Source organism: Apus apus, chromosome 2 (assembly GCF_020740795.1).
Source record: "Apus apus isolate bApuApu2 chromosome 2, bApuApu2.pri.cur, whole genome shotgun sequence".
Classification (NCBI taxonomy): domain Eukaryota; kingdom Metazoa; phylum Chordata; class Aves; order Apodiformes; family Apodidae; genus Apus; species Apus apus.
Window position 1 is genome coordinate 3715944 of NC_067283.1, and position 25849 is coordinate 3741792.

The following is a 25849-nucleotide window of genomic DNA, read 5'->3' on the forward strand; positions in this document are numbered from 1 at the left end:
TAATGAAAGAATGGGGTGAGAAAAGAAAAGGGATGAGAAAGATAAAGATACAGCAAGGAAGTGAATGCACTTAGAACCATTTTTAAGGGGGCAGATAGTGGGAAGTTGGACTTGTAACTGTATTATTTTATTTGAGTGCAAAGATACTGGTTCTTTAGTTTGACCCTGTTGTATCTTTCTTTTACACCCTTTACCCAAGTTTCCTGAAAGCAGTGTAAATATTTTTGTGGCAATTTCCATGGTACCTCTTACTAAACTGTTTGGCCATTTGGGAAAATGCCTTTGTGTGTGTTTCTGTGTCTACTGACAGCACAACCCTACAATCATCCCTTTGAGCTAACAACTCAGCAGAAGGGAAAAAAAGACAGGGATACCTCAAAGGGTGAGAGATTGTTAATACAAAGTTTGATGTCTCAGTCACTCTTTTTTTTTTTTTTTTTCAGGCTAAACAGGTAAAAATGTTGGTTCCTGAACCTGGCATGAGGATTCTTATGTAGATCAAATACACAGGGGTGTACTAGAGATTGGTTGTATTCACATATAGGAACTGTTTTCCAGTTATTGGACTGCAAGTCCTACCGAGGAGTAAAGATTCATCTAAGAAGGTTCAAGTACTGATTGGGGTCAGCTCTTTTTTTAAACAGTTGGGAGTGAGAAATCATAAATTAAATGGCATTTCCACTTCAGTATTTAAAATCTTCTTCCAGATTCCCCAAAGGGTTCTACTGGTTTATTCCATATATATTCATTTGGACATTCATTTGTAGAGCAAGATAATTACAGGATCCATATGCATACTAGGGCTCTTTTAACTTTACTATATATTTTTAAAGCTAGAAAAAAACATAATGAAAGAAATCTCTTTTTTCTCCTCCCACACCACCCCGACTACATTATTTTAAGTCCCTAAGAACTGACTGGCAGTTTAAAAATGTCTTTTATTTGCCTCTGTTTTCTTCCCCTCATGACTCTCTCTGGAAAACATCAAATCACAGAAAAATGTCTACTTTGTACCTGCAGTTCTGAGTAGGAGGGTTTCCCACCCACTGAGACAGCAGCCCAAAATCCCAGCAGTGGTTGTCATGGTGCATTTATCAGATGCCAAGAAACAATTTGAAAGAACACACAGGAATAAACCACTCCTGATCTAATGAGAGCTTCATGCAACTTCTGTGGCGTTTAAAGGATAGTTTGGTAGCAGCTGGGAGATAAGTGAAAATCTTCTCTCTAAACAAATCTATGTATGTGTGCTAAGTGTGAGGAGGCAGAGCTAAAATTCCATCATTATAGTGCATGTGAGACAAATCCCAGGCAGCTGAGTGGTGTTTGGTTTAGAAATGTCTCTGGAACTTCTTTATGTAATATTTTACTGTATTCCCATAAAACCAACCATAAAGATGTGTGTGGCAGAGCTGGTGAGAAGAGAAAATTTAGAGATGGGATATAAAATGTGCTCAAAATGACCTTCTTTTGCTTTTATCTACAAAGCAAAGAAACTTAAAATCCTCCACAATATATAGTGAACTGAGAGCTTAGATTTTTGAATGCAAAGTAACACTTCTGGGTGACTTCACTTTGGATGGCCAACCTAAAATATCTGAAGGGGCCAGATGTTCCAAGGAAGCCCCACCTCACACACAGTCTGGAAATCAGGCTGTGTTCAGTTATCAAGAATTGTAACACAAAAAACCAAAAGCACCTAAAATCACAAATTACATTTTTAACTCTTTGCATTTATAAATTAGGTGCCCTCTTCTGAAAATGACCCACTATTTGGAGAGCTCAACCTCTCTAAGATGCACATGATATCTATCCTCAAAGTCTTCAGTGAGTTGACCAATGATGGAAGAACCTGGGCAAACTTTAGTATTAATCTGGCTGTACAAACAGGCATCCATGTTCAGCAATTTGTCTGTGTAGAAATGACAAATTACCTGCTCTAGTCCCAGTCATCCATACTGAAGACATCTACAGCCCAGCTAATTATCTCAGACTCTGCCTGGGACAAATAGACACTTGGTGGGTGTTAGGGTATTTTACAATGTGTCTTTGAGAAGATACATTATCTCCTCCAAATGCTGATTCTTCTTAGAAATGTTTATCCTCTTTTGAAGGATGTATCCCCAGACAGCTCAGTTGCTCAAGTCTACCTTGTAGATATCAAGGATCAATTAGATCAAGTTCACACAAAGGTACTGTGCTCCAGTTCTGGAGCCCCCAACGTAAGAATGACATGGAGCTCCTGAAGCGAGTCCAGAGAAGGGCCACACCAATGATCCTAAGGCTGGAGCAGCTCTGCTCTGGAAACAGGCTGAGAGAGCTGGGGATGTTCAACCTGGAGAAGAAAAGGCTCCAGGGAGACCTTAGAGCACCTTCCAGTGCATGAAGGGGCTTCAGGAAAGCTGGGGAGGGGCTTTTTATCTGGGTGTGTAGTAAGAGGACAAGGGATAATAGATTAAAATTTAAAGAGGGGAGATTCAGGTTAGACATTAGGAGGAAATTCTTCCCTGTGAGCATGGTGAGACACTGGAACAGGTTGCCCAGGGAAGTTGTGAAAGCTCCATCCCTGGCAGTGTTGAAGGGCAGGTTGGATGGGGCTTGGAGCAACCTGGGCTGGTGGGAGGTGTCCCTGCCCATGCAAGGGGAGCTGAAACTAGATGATCTTTAAGGTTCCTTCCAACCCAAACCAATCTGTGATTCTATGATTCTATGATTTTTCAAGGATTTTTTTGTGTGTGTCCAGCCCCTGTGACATCTACAGAATGGAGGTGGTGGGAAGAAAAAACATCTTCTCCTCAGATGAACATGACCAGAAGGAAAAAAACCCACAAGACTGCACAACAAAACAGTCTGTAGTATCATCTAACAAACAGGCTCCCTAGTTTCTTTCAAAGGCATTGTTACAGTGGAAGTCAGCCAGACAGGATAGATGAAGGAAAAAGAGCCAGTGGGATGGGGTAAGGGTGTGAATTCCATTTGAAAAGGCCAGAGTCTGATCTCTGTTACATCTCTGCTGTATATCTGGAGTAATCCCACTTAACTCAGTAGCACAGCTCTGGATAAACAGGCAGTTTCCATTTCTCCCCACAAACCCATCTCTGACAGTGATGTGCATCAGGAGCTGAAGTCAGGAGAGCTCTGCCAGCTTTCTAAGGAGCAAGCAGGAGGAGACTCAGACTCAGAGTCTGTATTTCAGTCCGTGCCTATACCACTGTGGTTTCCCAGTTCAGTAATTTCTGCAATGCTTTCAGGCTCATGCTGGCATCTTGCCCACCCCCAGAACAATGCTTGCTGATTTTTAAAAAGTAACCACTGAGACTCTCAGCTAGAGCCTTTCTGAATGCATTGCATGCTAAGTAGCTTGTCTAGCAGAAACAAAGGAAAGGGTTGGTTATTTTTTTTGTCTTTTTCTTCTTTTTACTTCTGTAAAACATTCCCTCTACCCACAAAATATAAGGACTGTGTGGACTCCCAAGAGAAATTAATGCATTCAGGACCAGTGTTGTAATCATAATAATGGCACAACAGGGGTTTCTGGCTCGTTTGGCATGGAAAGAAATGATTTAATTTGTCCTAATGTCAAAATAGAACACTGGGTCACAGCATTTGCATCCCCAGTGGAGGAAGGGGTTTATGTGCTTTCCAAAAAGAGCATGAAGGAACAAGGATGAAGGAAACCTGAGAGAATCATGAGTCTTGTGCAAATTTTGGATCCAGGTACCTCTAGTATAAGGTGAATTTAAAACATAAGCCTAAGTGCCTCAGAAATAGGAGTTGGGTAGTAACACCTTTCACTCAGATCAGGGTTTTCAAAAGATTATTGCTGGATTTTCAAAATTTTGGAATGCAATGGAACAGAACTATTTCAGTTGGAAGGGACCTATAATGATCTTCTAGTCCAATTTCAGTCTCCCTCGTTCCCAGCATTTTTCCTAACATTTCACCGATTTCAAACATAGGTATCAAAAAACCCCAACAAAACAAACAAACAAACCAAAAGTAACCCAATCCAAACAAAAACATTTCTAAGTTTACATTTTCAGGGTGTACGTTCATGTCCACTCCTGCCAGCTACATGTGCTCCTCTATGAGCCCAGTCAATGTCTGACTAGCAGGATGTGCAGGGCCATCCCTGGGACCAGCCTTTCTTTCTGGTCATTTAGAACAGGATACAGGATCTTTGCAGGTTTCTTTCCCTACAGAAAAAGACCATTGGGGTGCAATCTACCATCTTGAATTCTTTCAGAAATTATTCCATTTCCTCTGTGTCTTGTTTTGTTTTTCTTCACACAGAAGACAGGGTGTGGATTTCTGTCTCACCTCTAGTCAACCTCCCTACTAGATGTGTAGAAAAAAACCTCTCCACTGATTGCATTTATAGGGTAGATGTCTACACCTTCTTTCATGAATTCATCACTGCAATAGAGAGAAAAACATCACAGAATCATAAAATCGTTTGGGTTGGAAGGGACCTTTAAATTTCCTCTTCAATCTACGGCTATTTATGCAGCTGAACAACACAACACTTTAGGTTGGACACTGGACCCAAACTACTTGCATACACAAATCAAGGTCAGAAATGGAAGGAGAAATGAGTCGTGACCTCTGATCTCTGTATTTCTGTTTCACCCTTGCCATTGTGCTGAATGCATGTGGAAAGGCTTCCCATGCAGATACCTACCCAGTATCATCAAAGTGAAGTCTCAGCACTGCCCAGACAGTGACACAAATTGTAGGGGTACCTGCAGAAGAGAAGATGGTGGTATCATTAGCAGTCTAGACACATCTACTACTCAGTAATGAGCACTTTTGGCAACCTCCCCATTGAGGTTTGATTTCCTAGCAGCACTCGTGCATGAAAAAATGCAATTCATTACATGAATTCAGAGCTCTAGAAACATCTGTCTCAGTCAGAGAGTGGGTTAGTCTTGGTGGGATGGCAGAAGCAAGACTGATAACAGGAAAGAATGATGTTGTTTCAGGTCATTCCTGAAAGTTGTTGTACTTCATCTTGTTGCATGAAAGTTAAAACACAGTCTGTACAAAATCAAAGCAGTGACTTCAGCTTCCGTGTCTAGAGCTACTGTAATTATGCAATAATTGGGGAATGGCAGATGTTGAGCTCTAATTACATTATTGTCTTCTTCTGTGATTTTGTTCTAAGTGATTTGCATATATTACATTTCCTCTGTTGTTGTGTAAAGAACTGATGTTGCTTTACTTATTCAACCAGAAAAAAATCAGTGGAGGACAGTATTTTATTAATCACAGGACTATTTCTTTTTTTTTTTTTTTCATGGAAAAATGTAAACCCCAGACTCCCAAAAGAGGATACTGGGAGCAAGAATTTAATTTCTTTTTCATTTATTTCCTCTTTAAAAAAAAAACAAACAAACATGTAAAGTACAAATTAAATTGAAGCAGTAAGAAACAACTGAGAAACCTGGACTTATTTTCCTTTTTGCAAACACTGAAAGTGCAGTTTTTCAGTGGAAATTTGTATAAAATAATGCAGCCCTGACAGAAAACTCTGGGTAAGTTCGAGCTACATTTTAGAGTGAAAGAAACCTTTGACTAGGAAAAGCTGGACATCTCCTCAGGCACCACTGGAAAGATGATGTGCTAAAAAACAAACAAAACAAGGACTTTGACAACCTCAGCTTGCAGCAATGAATGAGACTGTCACGAGTTGACAGGAACAATTATGTTTCATACATTTTGCAAGGCTGTGTTGATGTCACATTAATTAGTCATTTGACTGAATCCACCTAAATGAGTCTCTGTCAAATCTCATGTTTGTGCCATCAGAAATAAAAATAAACCTGTTAGACCTAGATGACTGATGAAACCCTCCTCCTTTAAAAAAGCTCACACAGAAATATTTGAAAGGCAATGAAAAAAAAAAAAAAAAGGATAATAAATAAAATTAGATGTTTTGAGGAGAGGAAATAATGCATATTTAATTGAAATTGAAGTCTGCTTTTCTAATGTGAGAATGCCTAGAAAAAAAATGAGGTTTTTGTGCACTGAACAAATGCAAAATAATAAAAATACTCTTTAGATATCAATCATGAGTCTGACGTGTCACCTAGTTTGCACTGGTGTGTCCTAGGTAAGTTTTGGTGGTATGAAGAGTGTTTCAAGTCTGAAACATAGGCAGGAAGGCAGAATTAGACTGAACGAGTACTAAAAATACAGTTCAAAAAAGCAAGTTTTAGATCAGCTTGGAGTTTTGAACCATTTGCTACATGAATATGCATCGACTCACATTACTTTTCTTTATATTAAAAAAATCTACATCTTCATCAACTTCTTTTCAGCTTCTGAGTAACATTAGAAATCAGACCAGCCTTAAAGGCTGAGAAGAGAACTATTCTTGCTGACTTCATTTCTGCCCTGAGTAAGGAGCAGGCATCAGGAGAGGTGTCAGGAAGACAGCAGTCCATCTGGAGAGCTTACCAGCATTTTGCATAATCCAGAGGAAAAAAACTGTCTGGATTGACACATCCATATGCAGTTCTCATGAATGAAATGAGGACACAGATGTGCTCAGCACATTTTAAGGAACATATAGATATCCAGCTCCTGCAAAATGCTGAGCTCTTTCTTACTACTGCTTCAATGTAACTCTCTCCCCATCAGCTCTGATTTGAGGGGCTGCTTTGGCCCTCCATGACTTGCATCCAGAGGTTGGAAGTGCTTCTGTTCTTGCAAATTGCCAATTGCACCAGGTCAGAACTGCTATTCAAGTTTAAATATGCAGAAGCCAATAAAATATTGTATTTAAAAAGTGAAACAAACCCAGAACTTTCCCCCTTTGGAGATTTTCTTAGTGTTATCATCAGATATTCTTGATACAGCTTTGAATATGAAGTGATATATCTGTAAGTTGAACAGCTAGGTATTATTTATGGCAGTCAACTCATGACCAAATATTTTGAGGTCTCACTATAAAATGAATCCATCTGTGTTGTTCTCTCATCACAGAGAAGGATTAAGATATAATAAAATCAGTTAATAGGCTCTGTTCCAATATTCTGACATTCAGACAAACCTATAGATACAAAAACTTGTGCAAACTTAAAGGAATCTAACCTCTAATTTATGTTCAGATTGCAAAGACTGACACATTGTTTTCAGTGTACATAACCCCAAAGTTCTCTTTGAAAACAATCTTATATCCCAGCTGTGGATAATACAAGGATAATACATTGAACATCCTTTTTCAATAGTTTATTTCCCAATAGCCTTTATATGCCAAAGTTTATTTCCAATCACTTGTTCTCTTCTTTTGACTCTGTACCTTTGCTCCTATTGCAGGGAGTCTATGCCAGGAGATGGGAGTTTTTTTGTATATACAGCTGCCTCAGGGGGGAAAAACAAAACCAGCTGTTGATTACTTGATGGTTTAGGTTCCCTGAGGGTATTTTTTTTCAAAGGAGAATAGTTTAAGGCATGTGGTTTGCATGCAGACTTTACATATACGTATACAGTATTAATTCCAGATTATATCAGTAGTATGTTTGTTTAAGATTAAAGACTGAGCTTAACTTTCTTGAGGACACGTTTAAAATTAATGTATTCTTCTACATTCACCATCTGAGTTCTGCACAAAAAAGTCAGCAAAAAACTGTTTGAATTAACATGTTGCTGGAATCAATTTCTCTCCAGAAGGTCAAAATAAGAAAAGAACATTACACAGGCTATCATTGTACAACTGGCCTTTCTGAAACAAATCTTGTTTCTTCCCATTGCAAGTTTCCATCTCCCATCCAGGTAGCATGAGCTTATGCAGATACCCTTTGGGTACATTTTCAATTTAGCTGCTCTCTGGGAGAAAGGCACAAATGAAGTCTTAGAAAATGGACTAAACTTAGCATTGCAGATTTGATTAAGCTGAAGAAGTTGCCATTAAGATCATAACTTGTGGAGTGTTATTCTCAATTGTGGACTACATCTCTGCAAGAGATGTGGTGTCCTCCAGATTTCAGTTCAACCCTGTGCAGCCAAAACAGCACAACATGGTTTGGTCTGCAGTGATACCTCTATATAGAGGCTTAAGCTGTATGTAGAAATTATATGTGGGAATGTTAGATGGTTTGTGGATTCCTCTTGCACACTGAGACAGATTTTAATCAAGAAATGTCACATACCCCAGCCAATAATAGTGTACCAGTAGAAATATCTCCTCTCTGGGAAGAAGGTTTCTACCAATAAAGTGAAAAGGTACAATCCCTCAATGAAAAGCCAGAAGTAGTTGGACATGACACAGTAGTGAAAAAACACCATCACTGCTTTGCATTCCACCTGCAGAGAATCAAGAGAAACAAAGTTATTTCTGTATTGTTTCCACTTAGCAGATAGAGAAAATGCTCTCAGGCTCTCTAGATCTCTTCTTGGAAAGGAACACAGCTGGGACTGGTATTACACAGTTTTAATAGTAAAGTTTTAAAAGCATGAGAGGAATATGAGGTCCACTTAAAAGAATGAAGCTTGAAAGGTCAGGAAGCCAATTTTACCAGTGGGAGGTGGTTGACGAGCCTCTGCAAGGAGCCTGAGAACTCTCGTGTTAGTGGGAGTAAAGGAAAGTGAGCAGAAGTGTCAAGAAAGGGAGTGTATACTGTAAAAACAACATAAGTTTTAATTAATTTACGGGAGTAGAAGCAGAACACAAAATAATAAAAAAAAACCCAAACAAAAACAAAAAATAATCAAGAAACTTGGGTTGTTTAACTTGGAGAAAAGGAGACTGAGGGGAGACCTTATCACTAGTGCTCCAGCACTACCTGAAAGAAGGTGGAGCAAGGGGCAGGTTGGTCTCTTCTGCCAAGTTATAAGTCATAGAGCAAGAGGAAATGGCCTCAAGTTGCACCAGTTGCACAACCTCATGCTGTATATTTGGAAAAATCTCTTCCTGGAAAAGGTTGTCAGGCCCTGGCCCAGGCTGCCCAGGGCAGGGGTGGAGTTCCCATCCCTGGAGGGGTGTCCAGGCCCTGGAGATGTGGTGCTGAGGGACGTGGGTTAGTGGTGGGCTGGGAAGTGTTGGGTTAATGGTTGGACTCGATGATCTTAAAGGTCTTTAATTCTATGCTTCTATGATAAAAGCCTTAGGTGGAAACCAAGCTCTACTCTGACTGTGAGAATAAGACACATTTGCCTTTCCAATGTTCCACCTCAGTGAGATGTCATTTGTCCTACACAAGTAGGACTTTTCAACAAGTCAGAGCAGAATAAGTGTATAAACTGGAAGCTCCTGCCTGGGGCAGTATAAGGCTGACAGTTTAGACTGGTTCCCATTTGTACTGCATCTTCTGGGGTAAATCTACAGCCAATATGTACAAACCATCAGATCTTGAGTTTCTTTAAGGAAGCTCTACCACATCTGAAGATCTGGTTAATAGATGGTTGATTTTAAAGTGTTTTATGCTTCAAGTTTTTCAAAACAAAGATGCAGATGCAACTATTAGAAGCGTGGTGTGAACATGCTACAGATCTAACACTTTTTCAGCTTTATCATGAGGAAAATTTTAAAAAAACTAGTTTCAATGACAAAGAAAAGGCTGACTAAGACACTACACAGCTGCACTTGCATTGTGGAAGTGACTCAGAGTGAATTTAGCTCATAATTGGATGGATAAAGACCTCAGTTTGGGAACTCACTGTAATTCTGTCATAATTACATCTGGTGAGCTGATTTATCAAATAAAATATGACCTTAAACGTGAAAGGAATTGGGATTAAATGGAAGTGCATCTGTGAAAGAGACTGCTTTCCATGAAACCATACATTCTAGAGACAAAATTGTGGTTAATATTAATGATTTTTTGAGAGTCTGGCCATTAGAGGTATTTTCTATGCCTGAATGGTCACCCTTTCTATGCAGGACTCTGCCTGAGATCCAGAACAAACACGGCTCTGGAGAAAAAGCAAACCTTTGGATGAAGAAAACTGCTTGTGGCTGCTCTCATCCTACCTACCTCTATGCAGATCTGTGAAAGGGAGAAACAACCTGACTGCAGTCAGAGACCAAAACCTGAAGGCTTGTCTGAAAGGACAGACCACTGGACACCAATGACATCATAAGACAATACCATCCACAGTTTTGCTGTGAACCTGGAGGGAAGTTTACTACCTCTTACCTTCTTTCCTAATAGCTTCTCAGCCTATGATACCCAACAGGCTGCTGCCTATCTGGCTATTTTTTGTTACCTCATGCTGAAAAAAAGAAAAGGAAAGGCTCTGGGTTTAGTTTTACTTACCGTTGAGATAAAACAGTGGTTGCCATCCTGTTCAGCATAAAGAACCCCATCTTTAATGAATACAGATATTGCACGTAGAATGAATGAAACAAAGAGGTTCATGTGGATAAAATTTCGAGTGCAGTGAAGCTTCCTAGAGAGGAAAGAGGAAAAGAAGAAAAAAAAACCTTTTCTTTCATGGAATAACACACTAGGCCTATCTGCACATATGGCTGGAGCTCCTAGCACCTTGGTGATAAGAATATCCACATCTGGAAGTCAAGAGTGTGAATAATACTGACCCTAAACCTGATCGAGAGGAGGATTTGGGTTTTTCCCGTAAAACATGCAGGGCAGCAGAAAACAGACCCAGTTCAATGTGGCTACTGCAATTGCATTAAAGAGATGCACAGCTTCTACAGTTGCATCTACAGTCCACCAAAATGTGACTACTGGAGTGTGTCCAAGCTGGGGGAAAGACTCTGTTAAAGGGTTGTCTCCCTCTTACTCTACATCTGGTGAGATAAAACCTTAAACATTTTTTTGGGCTGATGAGCTCCAGCCTCTTTCCTTCAATGACTGAACTCATGTCCTGACTCACCTGAAACGACAGAGTATAACCATGGCAGTGGTGAGGGAAACAAGAGAAGTGCTGTATCCCACTGTGTACAGAGCCTTCACAGACAGGTAGTAGTAATCCTTGGGAGGCAAACAACACGTGGTTAAACAGTTCATCTATGGTCACACCTTCCTTACCCTGCCAACACACAGGGGGAACCAAAGGCAGGACTTGTTTCTTGAACAACCTGGTTATTTTCTTCTCATGGGTCCCCTGAGATCTCTCTGTGCATTAAAGCACTGTTCTATGTCTGGTGTACTCCTGGGTCTGCAAAGCCACAAAGCTATTTGTCAGTGAGCTAGAAAGCCCTGCTTATCTTGCTTTTACCACTGTGTGTGTATCTGTAGAACAAAAGTAGTTGGCTAAGGGATTCTTTAATCAACAGTGGAAGAACTGGGGGGTGACCCAGGCTTCTAGGAGTTACAGGATCCATCAACAGTAAACACTCATATTCTGGAAATATTCAGTAGAGAGCTAGGAAGGATTTAAATCTTGCTTCTCACATATTTATGCCCATCAATATCTGATTGTTTCATTCTAATCAGCATCAAATCAGAACATGAGCAGAGGCTGGACTAAAAGCAGCCTGCTGCTCCCACTTTCATTTGTTTAAAATTATAAGATTAATTCCCACCTGGTTATCGGATTCTGTTTCATTTTCATCAAACCCACAGGCATCATAATAATGAGGAAAAGGTTCAGACCAACCATCTTCAGTGCAATTTCTGCTGATGTCCCCTAGGTCAAGTACAGGTGGGAACGTGACATTGCAGAAGTAAAACCCAAGACATACCCTCCCTCCCTCCCCTTGGTACACAACCAAATAAAACCTCCCAGTGTCACTGGGGTTACTATTTATCTGTCTGTCCAGAGAAGACTTCAATGACATCTTGAAAGTTTAATGACATCTTTTATCACTCAGTTTTACAATAGGCACCTACAGATGTCCACTACTACAGCTGGTCCCCAGAGAGCAAAAAAGTTGTAACCAGTGTGGTCGGTGCCTCCAGGCCACCAAAGATCTCATTCTCAAGAGGAAACCTAATGAAGAGGTCAGCTCAATGTCCATTTATCTCCATTGATTCTGAATGACTTCTAGGGAATACAGTTTTGATGCAAACATCTACAGGTTAAGTCCAGTGTTTAAAAATGGATAGGCTCTTTGTGCTGTCTAAGATGATCTATATCTGAGGCATCTGCATGGGACTGGCAAGAAAACACAAGGCTAATGTGACTTTTTGGAGGAGCTGCTGGAAGCCAGGCAAGATACTGTAGGATACATGTAAAATAACCACTCTCTGGCTATGCTGAGGTAGCTGGATTGTTCTCCTGCAATCAGGTAACATGCAGCACAACTCATTTATCTTTGAGCCTAGTCTCTGATCTGAGAGTGACTTTGTGAAGAGGGTTTGTAGGAAAACAAAAGAAAGGTGGAGTGGAAACCTCTTTCCCATCTCTGTCTTCCTAGCAGTTAAGTTCATTTACATCTCCAGATACCCCATTATGCTCTTTTTAAGCACCACTGCTCCTGCCAGAGCTCCCTGACCTGGTTGAAAAATTAAAGCTGGGCTGCTGGCTGCACTTCTTCCTCTCCAGCACAACAGAACACTTTCCATTTATTGAACTATTCCAGTTTTTGGAGCCCAAGCTCTACCTTGACCAACATAGATGGAAATTTCTGTAGTTTTTTGTTTTCTTTTTCTTTTTTTTTTTTTTTTAATTTAGGGTTGTGCTGCTTTGCATTCTTAGACCAGTTTAGTTAAGTAGCTCATACCACCAGCAGTGACCTTATTTTTGGAGAATTTGTTTGCCTTCATGCAGCAGAATAATTTAATCACAACATTCATATAAGAACATCATATTACTTGGCAAATTTTGGTAAATTGCTCTTTCACATTCATCCCTAGTTTTCTATGGAAAATAACCACTGACTCATGGTGTTGACCTTCCTGAACACTGCTTAGTAGTTATTTTTAAGTAGGTTGATATAATTTATAAGAACATGCTTGCTAGATTGCTAGGCTAACTAGAGGAAGAATAAATTTTCATAATATTGCTAAAAGTAACACACCAGAAAATGTGTCACCATAATTAAAATAATATCTAAAGGGCAGGAGAAAAAACTTGGAGCTTCCTGTTTAAGAGAGTTAAAATAAAAAGAAAAACATTCCATGGTTCTCCTACTTACCTAAGGGAGACTGGGCTGTGCTTTCCAGCAGGTCATAATCACCTATAAAAGTGGAAATCTGGTATGAAATTGTTTTGTTTGTGTTTTCTATTAGGACACAAAGTAGCCTCGGTGGAAATCAGTGAATGGAATCCAACCGATTTGCATTTGTTTGGATGAGCCCAAAGGCAAGAAATACTTGACTCTGTCATTTCAGGAAGTAAACACAGTTTTACTTGTGAGTTTAAATTAAAGTTGAACTTATAAAATTAAAAGATTGCTCCTGCAAGCAGTGGGCACACTGCTAAAAATACATACAATCAAACTACAACCAATTATATTGTGAAAATACAAAAATAAGATCATTTATCTTTAGAACTTTATAATTATAATCCATAGATATTTAAATATTGCCAGTTTTCAAAGAAGTAAAGAAAACATATTTCCTTCCTTCAATGACAAAAAAGCAATAATTAATTTTCTTTAAGTAAGAAAGTTTAATTTTGTGGGTTTAGGTTAAATCATACTGATTTCTAGAAACTGATCAGATTTTTACTACCACTGTTTATCAGTGTTACAATGAACTACAGATATTTATTATCATAATTGCTGATAAACAGAGAACTTTTCAATAATCTGATATTGTCATGTGCTCTTCACACCATTTTTGAGAATAAAGGTGAACACAACCACTTCTTACCTGCATGGGTTTGCCCCAAATTATCTACTTCCCAACCTGAAATTAGAAGAAAAAAATCATTAATTTGATCTTGCTAATGCTTTCCTTCAATAAGAAGAGTGGACATAGCAGATCCTAGAGGAGAACTGCAAGAAAATTTTGTTTAAACCCTTTTTTTCAAGATCAGTACTGTATATTTATGGCTGGAAAGTGGTTTTTAGAAGATGGTCCATTGCATTGCATTGTTTTATCTGGTTATCATGGAGTTTCATCACACTCTACTAAGGGCATGAAAAAGAGATTGGAGAGGTTTTTTGGGGGGTTTTGCTTGTTTATTTTTGTTGGTTTTGGTTTTTGGGTGTTTTTTCACAGAATCATAGAATTACATGGGGTTGGAAGAGACCTCTGAATATCATGAGTCCAACCCCCCTGTTGCACCAGAACACTCAGGGCAGACCTCACAGGAACATGTCCAGACAGGTCTTGAAAGTCTCCAGAGAAGGAGACTCCACCACCTCTCTGGGCAGCCTGTCCCAGGGCTCTGTCACCCTCACAGGAAAGAAGTTTTTCCTCATTTTGAGGTGGAACTTCCTGTGCTTGAGTTTGAATCCATTGCCCCTCGTCCTATCACAGGGCACCACTAAACAGACACTGGCCCCTCCTTCTTGACACCCACCCTTCAGGTATTTATAGACATTAATAAGGTTCCCTCTCAGTCTTTTCTCAAGACTCAACAGCCCCAGGTCTCTCAGCCTTTCCTCATCAGACAGATGTTCCAGTCCCTTCATCATCCTTGTAGCCTCCACTGGACTCTTTCCAGCATGTCCCTGTCCCTCTTGAACTGGGGAGCCCAGAACTGGACACCCCACTCCAGATGTAGGTCAGAGTAGAGGGGGAGGAGAACCTCCCTTGACCTGCTGGCCACACTGCTCTTGATGTATCCCAGGATACTATTGGATCTCTTGGCCAGGAGGGCACATTGCTGTTCCATGGGTAACTTATCATCCACCAGAATTCCAACATCTTTCTCCACAGGGCTGCTTTCTAGCAGGTCAGCCTACATTTTGCTCTTTTGTGGTTTTTTTTTGGTTTGTGATGTGTTTTTTTTTTTAATGTTGTTGGGGGTTTTTGGGGTGTTGTTTGTTTGTTTGTTTGTTTTGTGTGTGTATTTTTGTTTGGATTTTTTTGGCAGGGGAGAGGATTCTGAAATAAGAAAGACCCACAGGTTTCCAAAATATTGTGCTGAAATCCATGCTGATTTGTTTAATACGATTTCAAATACTGCAGTTGCACCCTACTCAATGTTTCACCCGAATTGCACTGGAATCAGACTTTCCTGAATCCTCAGTGGATTTTGGCTCAAGCTGGGGGTTGAGGGATGAGTGAAGAGGAGCTGCCTTAAGCCACCAAGTGGTGCTGCTGCATCGTGCACAGACACAGAGGAACCTGGAGAAGCTGGCTGCAAATAGCTCTGCCACTGGCCCCTCATCTGGTGACAAAAATCTTTCCAACGTTTCACTGACCACTACAGCAGGTTAAATGTTTAGATTAGCTTAGTCCTGTGTCCTCTGGAGTAACCACAGGGCTTCAGGTTGTTCTTCTTTAACCCTGAGCATATGGTCAAGTTGGAAATGTCATTCAGCCAGTCGTGTGAGAAGAGTTTTAGTAAAAGGAAAATCCAAACTAAGATTGATTTTGATCCTGAAAATGAGATCATCTTAGGCAACAGAACAGTAAAGGGAGTCTTTTCCATACAGCACAAACTACGTTTTATATTTTATACTGTTTCAAACTCCTTAATAATTTTAAATCATGGATTTCTCTCTTTCCTCTAAAGTAAAACAGAAGGGCTTTTTGATCTTGTCAAACAAAAACCAGAGGGTTTAGTGTGAAGATGATGGTGAGAGTCTAGAAAACAGCTGAAATTTTTGCTAAACCCCGTCAATCTTTTTCAGCATCCCCCCCTCCCAGGTCCTGTGCTGTGGCTTTGAATGGAATGATTCAACATCAAATGTGAACACACAACCTGCTAGTTACTCTGCAGGGTTAATCCTGAAAGCCATGATGAGAACACCCTTGCTCTCCTGGCTTCTCTGCCCAACTCTGTCTGCTTTCAAGACTTTACATACCAGATTTCTTGGACATTTTTAAATACTGGGCAAGTCTAATAATTCTGAAAAAAGTCACCAGTGCTCTGAGCACACTTTTTCCAGTGGAGATAAGTCAACCTGCTGCATCAGACTAGAACTACCAGCTGCTGCAGAAGGGCTGTAGCTGTGCTCCAGATTCTTGGCAAAATAACAGGGATGTCTCTGCAGGATATTTTTGACTGGCCTGTTTCCCTCCTGGGCCTACCAACACCCAGCTTTATTAATAGGGATATAGGTCAGGTCGAGATGCTTATGGTGCTCAAATCTGAACTCAGAATATCAACTTCAGGATATCCTGTGGGAATTTTTAGCCACGTTTTTATTTGGCAGAGGATCAAAGAGCAAGCCACTGTTCCTTGATCACTCTTTCATACTGTCTTTCTTAGGCTGCTGCCACTCAAATTGGTATTTCATAATAAAACTGGTTCCTTACATGAAGACATCTCACTTAGTAGCCTGACCCACAGAAGCAGGGTAAGAAAAAACAGCAAAAACCTTCCAATTTTTAATTATTTTTTTTTTAACTGATAAAAATCCAGTTTTAGTTTATCAGTTTTGTAGAGAAACTCAATCTTGAAATGTGATATTGCAAACTTTCTAGAATTTGTGTTGGAAAAAGTCTAGGCTTATAATAAGAAGATTTAAACCTGATGTTCCTGGTATTCTGACATGTTACATCGATTGACCAGAAAAAGACATTTTTTTAAATGTAAATGTTTTAAATCTAGCTATATTTTTCCTATAATCTAAAAAAAAAAAATAAATTAAAATTACCAAACACAGGTGGTAGCTGGTTACTCTGATGTTAAAATATTATATTTGAGTTCATTTTTCATTTCATTACAGTAAAAACAGTTTAAACATCCCATTAATGTAGGTTTGTAAAATGAAGAGGATTTTTATAATAGTACAGCATATATACCTACATTTTTATTGCATTTTAGCTGTGTTTGGACACTATGAAGCAATTCACCTTTTTGACAACGTGAACTTCCTGATGGCTGTAGGACCAGACTTGTCTTTTATTAACATAATATTCTACATCTGAGTCCTTGCTAATGTACTGAAGAAAGTTCCATGACAACCTCGTACTCTACAGGCTTTTAGCCTTGATACATCAAGCTAATTTTCACTAATAAATTAAGCTACTGGGAAGTCAATTAGATTTACACATTATGCTCTGAATTACAGAAAAAGGCAGAGTTTGTCTAATGAGTGTTGGGGTAACACACATATGTAGAGCTATAGTTGTGTGTGTATATAGAGATAAATAAACACCCAATGAGGGAACATGCAGCCACCATCTGCCTTCAGATGCCCACGTGCTGCTGCTGCCCTTCTCTCTGACACCATATATTTAAGTATCCTGCCCCAGATTATGGATGTTTGTATGACAGATAACTGTACTAGTAACTATATTTACTCACACGTAAGAGAGTGAGATAATGTTCATTTGGGTTATTTCTATGCTTAACATACAATATTAAGCTTAAAGGGAGATTCAGGTTGGACATTAGGAAAAAGTTCTTTCCTGTGAGGGTGGTAAGATGCTGGAACAGGTTGCCCAGGGAGGTTGTGGATGCCCCCTCCATTGAGGTCCTCAAGACCAGGTTGGATGGGGCTTGGAGCAACCTGATCTAGCAGGACGTGTCCCTGTTCACACAGGGGGTTTGGAACCAGATGATCTTTAAGGTGCCTTCCAACCCAAACCATGTTATTATTCTATGATTCTAGTATCTTTACATATATAGGCCAATGTCTGAACTTGCATGTGAGTTGGGGTTCTAAAAGACCAGCCATAGAGCAATTCCTCTCATTTTTCAAATTGTTATCCTGAAGCTCTGCTTTTGTGTTTTGTCTTTTTGGTTTGTTTTTTTTTGGTTTTTTTCCACCTGTGTGCCTTTCTGACTCTAGAGAGACCTGAACAAATTTACTCATGTGTCAGTGATGAAACGGTCAAAATTGTTGAGCACCTCATCCCATGGGCTGTCACAGGAGTCCTCTCGTTGCCTCATTCTTAGGACAGCTACAGTGACAAATAGGTGCATCAGACTTCATTGCTAAAGCTTATAGAGACCATTATGAAACAGGCTAGATGAAACACATGGGTATCCCAGGAATGAAGAATAAAAAACCATGCTTTTCATTTGCATTTTGACTGGAAACCCATTTTTAAGGGGTTTTAAGGGTTTTAAGGGGTTAGTTCAAGGATTACTTTCATGACTCCATAAATGACACCTGTGGTCCTCAACAGCCCAAACTTCAGAAAGATGAAGCAAACAGTAGCTACTAAAGAGTGTCTTAGAACACCATGTATTAAATCAATAATTGCTCACATTAGTCAATAAACTCCTGAGGAAGTTAATGTTATCCTTGACAAAGGATGGTTTACTCAGAACATTGACAGATAGTGTTATTCACAGTTGGACCAGACTGAATAGGTAAGTGTCACTCTTTGGGAAGTAAAGCAAATCTTCCACTAGTGTTTTAACTGGCATTATTAATTAGGTGTTATCTGCAGTACTACTTAGAGACCCTCGAGAAGAGCCATCAGAATGCTGCATTGTCAGATCCAAACCCCAAACACAGAAATCAAAAATAGATAATGTTGGTGATTTTTATTTTCTACATGAAGAGGTGAAAAAGGGAAAAAAAAAAAAAAAAAAGTAAAAATAAAAGCCAAAGGACTTGCCAATAGCAAGTAGCTGAGAACCAAATCTTTCATGTCCTTTTCTTGCACATTTATCAGACTTTCTTCCTTGGTTTTCACTTGCTGAGTCCCAGAAAACATAATTACCTCCTCCCTGTCCTCCAACAAATGAGAAATGTGATGCAATCAATTGTTGCTTCTGATTTAAAGTGACCAGGACTGGCAAAGCTAAAGCCAAGAAACAGCCCGTGTATGATGAGCCTCAGAGCTCAGTGCAGCCTTTTAGAACATCTCCTTCATGCCAAATTTGTGCTGGCTGCTCTTGGTATCAGCTGGCATGGCAACTGCTTTATCTCCTGTAGATTTGTTTATCTGAGCACAACTTGCATTTAACCCTTTTGTTCCAGCATTTGTCCCTTATTAGTGACAGGAGGGGGAATGAAAAGCTTCCAAAACTATAATGTCCTGAAATGGCTTGCCCACAATTTTCCCTTATTCCTGATGTTCCCATGTCAGTATCATGATATGGAGGCCCATATAGGAAATGCTCCCAGAGGTTAAATTTTCACAACATCTAGATCAATGTGCAAGGCTCACACTGTTCTAACTGTGTGTCAATTCTGACCTTTGGGAAAGTGCAGAGACTGGGGCACACAGAGGTTATGGAAAACATTTCCTACAATCACTTGTTATCATGCTGTCCCAGCTACTTGGCTAATGAGCTAACTAAGCAGGAATCTGATTATTTCTCCCCCCCCGGTTTTCTACAGCAGTGTATAAGGCTTAACATCCAATTGATAAAGATGAAATAAATCAGGGAGCTCTCACGCCCAGCTCCACAGCATCCACCACGCTGTGCCTCTTCTCTCCCTTCCCTGTTGCTGCCTGCTGCTCTTACCCACCAGCAATCTGTTCCGCCGGCTGGCGAAGCTGCAGTCGGGAGCAGCAGGCTCCTTAGCAGCTTTTCTGGGGCTTTCTGAGCACAGCTACCACTTGCACACTCTGCCTGCTGCTTCTAATGCCCTCTGCCCACTCCTGTACCTCGGCACAGACTGCCCAACCATCCCGGTTCCCTCCTTCTGGCTCCTTTTTTCATGGGGGAAAGTGATCCAGAATTGGCTGCTAGGTCTCATGAACAGGATCTGCTGAAAGGGGCAGCCAGGCAACGTTACAGACTAACCTTTCATGTTCCTACACCTTTTCCTATGCTAAGACCTTCCCTCCTCTCTTTTGGGTTTTGGTTTGTCCAGCCTCCTACCCCATCGACAACACTTTAAACTATGGATTCAAAGTCATCAGCACAGTTGAAATTTACTGCTTATTGCCCTTTGCCTGGTCAGAGGATTTGCGAGCACAGTGCTTGCACAGAGATGGTGCTGTTAGTTGCATACAGGAAACAGGAGCACTGAGGCAGAGGAAAATGAAGGGTAAGATTAGGAAGCCTGGTTCATATTTGGGTGACTGAACAAGAACTGGTGCCTAAGGACATCTGAGGAACTGATCCTGTGGGGAAAATTCAAATTTGAGAGGATAAGAGGTAATGGTTTTAAAGTGAAAGGGGAGGGATTTAGGTTTGAGATCAGAAGGAAATTCTTCAGTGGGAGGGTGGTGAGACACTGGAGCAGGCTGCCCAGAGAACTTGTGGAAGCTCCATCCCTGGAAGTGTTCAAGGGCAGGTTGGCTGGGGCTTGGAGTGACCTGGGCTGGTGGGAGGTGTCCCTGCCCATGCAGGGGGGTTGGAACGAGATGATATTTAAGGTCCCTTCCAACTCTAACCATTCTAAGATTCAATGGTTCTATAAAATTCATCACATCCAATTTACCCACCTGAAGATATGTTCATCAGGTCTTTAAGTTTCCTCCCATAATGGGCAAAGAGATGGTCACTTCCAGAGTGTGATTTCTTTTAACTATCTACTCTAGGATGAGACAAATTAGATTCTGCAACTTCTTTGTTACCCAGTGGATTGTGCAAAGCATTGTAGTAAAGGCAGTGATGGAACTGATACATAAGTCCTCTCTTCCTATATCCCACACTAACTTCAGAGCACAAGGTTTAGTGACTTAGAGGCACAAAGAACCAGTGAATCATGCCTGGAGATCATGGGATAAAGCCATTGAGGTCCTGTATGGAGAACCTAAAGGTCACAGTTAATAGGACTGGCTGAGGCAGGACTGATGTACAGATGTGATCAATAATGTGGGAGAAATTATGACTTTCTTCTTTTCTTTCTCTTTCTTATCAAAGGGTATGAAACAGCAGTGGACTGAGGTCACCGTAGCAACTGCTAGGCTTCACCTAAACATTATGTACATGCTTCCTATGAGGCTGGCTGTCAAAGGAGCCTCCATCACAGTGGAAGTACAACACAAATACTATGGAAGGACCTCCTAGCTCTGAAGAGGTCAAGGGTTTCAGAGAACAGCAAATTTTTATTTTTTTTTTAGGTAAGAAACACAGAAATAAAAAACCCTGTCCAGTGGAGGTTATCAGTTATGAAGTAATTCCTCCAAAAAAAGGCAGCATACTAAGTCACTTGCTTAAAAGCAAGAACGAAGGCATGCTCACCACACCCAAAATCTCATAATCAACTGAAACTCCTTTCTCAATTCTTTGTGTCAAGAGGAGAAACAAGAACTGAGCTAAGACCGATAGTAAAGGCTGAAGCATCTGCCCAAAATGCACCTACAGTGATACATCAATGTATTACCTCTTTCTGTCCAAGCGTTTTCCAAAGTGCTTAGCAGCTTTCAACATGTTCCACCCTTGCATGTTTCCCAGAGGAGCATAACTGTATTATTTTCCAAGGCAAATTTAGTTTTCAGGTCATATTGACAAAGACCTTGAGCTGCATTAGAGATTTCTCCTGGCCACTGCAGGATGTCATCTTGCAAGGAACCAAGGTCTTGATCTTAAGCTGAAATGCCCTTGATCATTGAATCATAGAATGGTTTGGGTTGGAAGGGACCTTAAAGATCATCTAGTTCCAATCCCCTGCATGGGCAGGGACACCTTCTACTAGACCAGGTGGTGGTAGACCAGGTCCAAGCCCCATCCAACCTGGCTTTGATCACTTCCAGGGATGGGGCAGCTACAGCTTCACTGTTGCAGTGTCTCACCATCCTCATAGGAAAGAAGTTCTTCCGAATGTCTAACCTAAATCTCCCCTCTTCCAGTTTTAATCCACTACCCCATATCTTCTCACTACAAGCCCTTGTAAAAAAGTCACTGCCCAGCTTTCCTGTAGGTCCCCATGGCCATGTTGCATGTTTGAGTAGCAGAGTCTTATGTCCCCATTATTTGGTGGGGACGGCCGTAATAAGTAATTTTCCTGCAAAAAGCATCTGTGAGGCCTTAACTACTTGACTGGAGATGTAAATACAGTTGCTGTTCTTTGATGGCAATATTTTCCTCCCAATTCCCTCTGCATTGCAGATAGACTTTGTGATGCTGTGACCGAGGAGACACGCTTAATTATAGATTGTCTTCCTTGCCTTGGAAAAAAAAAGCTGCAGTAGTCCCAGGGCTTTACTGCCTGTACAAAGCCTAGGGATAAGAACCAGCAAGAAAGGACTTGTTATCCAGTAAGCACTATCATCTTGGTTATTGGCAAGGCTTATTATTTTTAACATCAGCACTCGTTAGGTCTCTTGCACTCGTTCTTTGTGTCAGAAGGAACTTGCTGAACACTAAGTGACAATAGCACACATGCAATTTGAAGACAGCTTTGAAAGCTGTCCAAAACCTTTCAGCTGGGACATATTTTAAACCCAGATACCTTTGCACTCATTGAACTTGCTTCTGAATGCTACATAGGATCTTATCTAAAGCGAAGGATGAAGTTATGGTATGCACAGAGTGCTTGTTTCTTCAAAGACTAATTAATCTCTGCTGGCTTATTATTATTCCCATAATGAAAAATATATGGAATGGGTCATGTCTGTTTTTCAGAGACAACTCCTTGGTTCTGGCATTTTTCTTCCCTCGTTTTTCATGCAGGATGTTAAAATACCCACCAGGGGTGAGATCTGCTTGGAAAGAAATCTAGACTTTTGCACTGATCTTTTGCCTTGCCTATTTGACAGCCAAATGCAATTTCCAATTTCAGGCTACTGCAATGTTGACCTTAATTTCAGCTGGTAGCAAAGAAAACCTGCACTTTCTACTTCAGAAGAAAATAGGTGCACAATCTTCCAGATCAATTTTGTTGTTTAAATGCCCTTAATCTTTTAACAGTTGCATTTCTTTCTGACCATATAAAAAAATGTCACAACATAAGTCGAACTAACAGAAAATGTAACTTGCAAACATTTTCAACAGCTTTCCCTCTGGGAAGACAATGACTTTCAATGTCTTTTCAGCTAGTTTGGGAGTTAGGTATCATTTTTACAGTGATATGCAGTCAGCACTTGAAGACTTTACCAGGACTGTTTCCCCAGAAATGACACAGGAGAACTTTCCACATAGGAACACGCAGCATCAGTTCCCCTCTCATTACCTCTCTTCTTTTCATCCTATTCTGTCTGATTAAGGATAACATTTAAAGTCAGATAGGAGAAAAAAGCCACAGATGGCTTCCCAAATCCAATTAACCTTGCATTCATAAATCCTGCTGTCCATCCATGATATCTCCAGTGCAGAATATATGAGGCTTGGTCTTCTTACAAACAAGTACTTCTGTGTCTCTCAGTGTTTTTAATGGGATCAGTAACAGACTATTTTCCATTTCTTGTTCTCAGGGACAATGAAGATTGTTGGCTGAGCACTCAAATCGTATAATTTCCAGAGCAGTAACCACTTCGCTTCAAAAACATGAGCTTAGGATATAATTCCCTCTTAAACTCTAAAATACCTGGATTCATTCTTTATTCTACTGGACTTTAATCAGGAATCCTTCATCCTGGTATTAACATAGGATGTATTTTATATCTTTGGTAAAAATTATGTACAATTTCACTGTTTTACATAGCTTTGTAGTAATAATCCTTCTGGGTGTAGCAGGTAGTGTCCTAGCCTAAGCATTAGATAAACATTCTGGATTTCTGGAAGATTCAGTAAGAGCTAATCATATTTATTATTTGGATTTGTGAATGAAAGAATTCCTCAATGTGGAGCACATGGCAAGGCTCAGAAACTCCCTGGTATCATTTGTATTAGTTTGTACTACAAATCAAAGATTTATAAATATGCTCATTTCTGATCTAGCTTTTAGGTTTCTTGCAATGGTCTTGTTGAGTACTGTAACTTTAAAGGTTCCAGAATACCTCGGGTGTACAGGGCAAAGAAAACAAAACACAGACTTGGTTTCTGTAGATTTCCACTGCCAAGTGGTACCACTTCTGTCTGGAAAAAAACAGGAAAAAGAACAATACAGAGAACATTTTCCAGCTGGGAGTTCAGATCACTATTTTGGGGCTATCTCTAGGTCTTGCTATGTCATACTGAAATCCAGCATCACAGCTTGACACATTTTTTTTCTTCCTTTGTGAAGATACCTAAGAATGCTTTCAATGTACCCTGTTCTAGGGTGGTTGTCTCTGGGGTTGGTACTGGGAAGGCAGGGGAGCAAGAATAATATACAACAGCTACAGCACGGATGTTATAGAACCTGGTGAGAATGGAATTGTGAATTATCAATCAAAGAAATGAATGCTAAGAGGAAAATACTGTAATATTTAGGAACCCTGCAGAAGGACAGTAGCTGTAATTCTTAACATACTAGACTGGAAAAGACTGAGGAGTCAATAGGGTGTTTTTTTCATGTGGAAAGATTTTGAGAATGATCTTTTTTTGCTCACAATCTGCATTTGAAAGGAAATGAAAAATTCTGGTGATTTTGGAGGAGCAGACAGGTGAAATGAAATTTTGCAAGGGTCATCAACCACTCAGCGTGGGATTTAGCATCAGACTTTCTGTGTGATGTCGACAGCAGTTAAATGTTGCTCCTCAGTTCAATTGCAGTGAAGGTCAGAGCAGAGGATGCTTTCAAATTAAAAACAACAGCTGCTGGTACTCTTAGCTAAATCTAGTTTACTTGGCAAATTTATATTTTGTAGTGGGTTTTTTTTCCCCTGCATGTGGAAATCAGACATCCAAGTCAAGGCAACCAAATTCCATTCTGAAATTCATAAAAAACCAACCCCATCCAGTGACTTCATCTCAAGAGAAGCATTTGAGATAGGTCAGAGGAAACATCTCCCACAAACACACATTGCTTTCCATTTCCTGAACCAGAAATCACATTGTGTCCATCATATCCGTATGATCACTTCAGATTTGAACATACAACTTTTAGATACCCAAAGCCAAGTGAGGTAATTCCTACCCTCCCTTTCAGATTAACACTTCCCCATCATGTTTTTGCCTGTTGTTATACGAGCAACTCTACCTACAGATGTTTCAGTGCTTAATAGGACAGACTTTTTGAAAGTATCATTTAAAGTTACTGCTACTGTTTGCAAAAAATGGTTTATGGTCATAGAAACATTTTGCTGTATTAGGAATCAATATGCTCTTAATAAATGTTAGTGTCAAACCTAGCCTGCTTACATATTCTAGAAACATACCAGCAGCCAGAGGATAAGATAACAATCTATAAAATGTGATTAGCTGCGTCTTAGGAATATTTTAGTTACTTAATAACCCTTTATTTAAGGAACCGTCATAAAATGTGACTTTTTTTATTAAACCCTCAGTGAAAAACATAAACTTGGCTAATTAAAAATAGCAGCAATGATAGTGAAAGCTCATACTGATTGACCCAGGAGAGTGATTATGGATATAGGTATTTTCACCTTGGGGTCACTAGTGCAAGCCCAGCTGGATCTGTAGAGAATTCAAACTACTCCAGATGGAATGTTTATTTGTTTATCTTATGAATTATGAATTTTGGTTTTTAGGTCTACTGAACAGATGTCCAAAACCACTTCAAACCCAGCATTACAAGAGGTAACAGCTGTCATTTTGTAAGTGATCCCGTAAGGAAGGAAAGGAAGCAGGACATATGTTTACACTGCACTGACTACTCCTCCCTTAGGGTCATACTATGACCCTGCTACAGGACAAATGTGAAGTGCAGTGTGTGAACAGGGCTGTAAATAATTTAAAAATCTTATTTCAGCCCTTTATTTTGCACAACTCTAGTGGCTACAGAGCTAGTCATTTGTGTGAATATCTTAGGAGAGATGTGGACCTGTCAGAGTGGGTCCAGAGGAGAGTCACAAAAATGATCAGAGGGTTGGAGCACCTCTTCCATGAAGAAAAGCTGAGAAAGTTGGGGTTGTTCATCCAGGAGAAATGCAGGCTGCAGAGAGATCTTGTTGCAGCCTTTCAGTACTTCAAGAGG

General features: G+C 40.1%; 1 protein-coding gene across 1 annotated transcript in view; it reads right to left on the reverse strand.

Moving 5' to 3' along the window:
• The window catches only part of ADCYAP1R1 (ADCYAP receptor type I), a 134142-nt gene that overhangs the window by 22506 nt on the left and 85787 nt on the right, over nucleotides 1–25849 (reverse strand). The window contains exons 6-12 of the mRNA XM_051612366.1: nucleotides 13725–13760; nucleotides 13046–13087; nucleotides 11492–11595; nucleotides 10840–10937; nucleotides 10260–10392; nucleotides 8154–8307; nucleotides 4682–4742 (exon numbers count right to left, since the gene is read on the reverse strand). Coding sequence (XP_051468326.1) covers nucleotides 4682–4742; nucleotides 8154–8307; nucleotides 10260–10392; nucleotides 10840–10937; nucleotides 11492–11595; nucleotides 13046–13087; nucleotides 13725–13760 — 628 coding nt within the window. The remainder of the gene's footprint in view (nucleotides 1–4681; nucleotides 4743–8153; nucleotides 8308–10259; nucleotides 10393–10839; nucleotides 10938–11491; nucleotides 11596–13045; nucleotides 13088–13724; nucleotides 13761–25849) is intronic.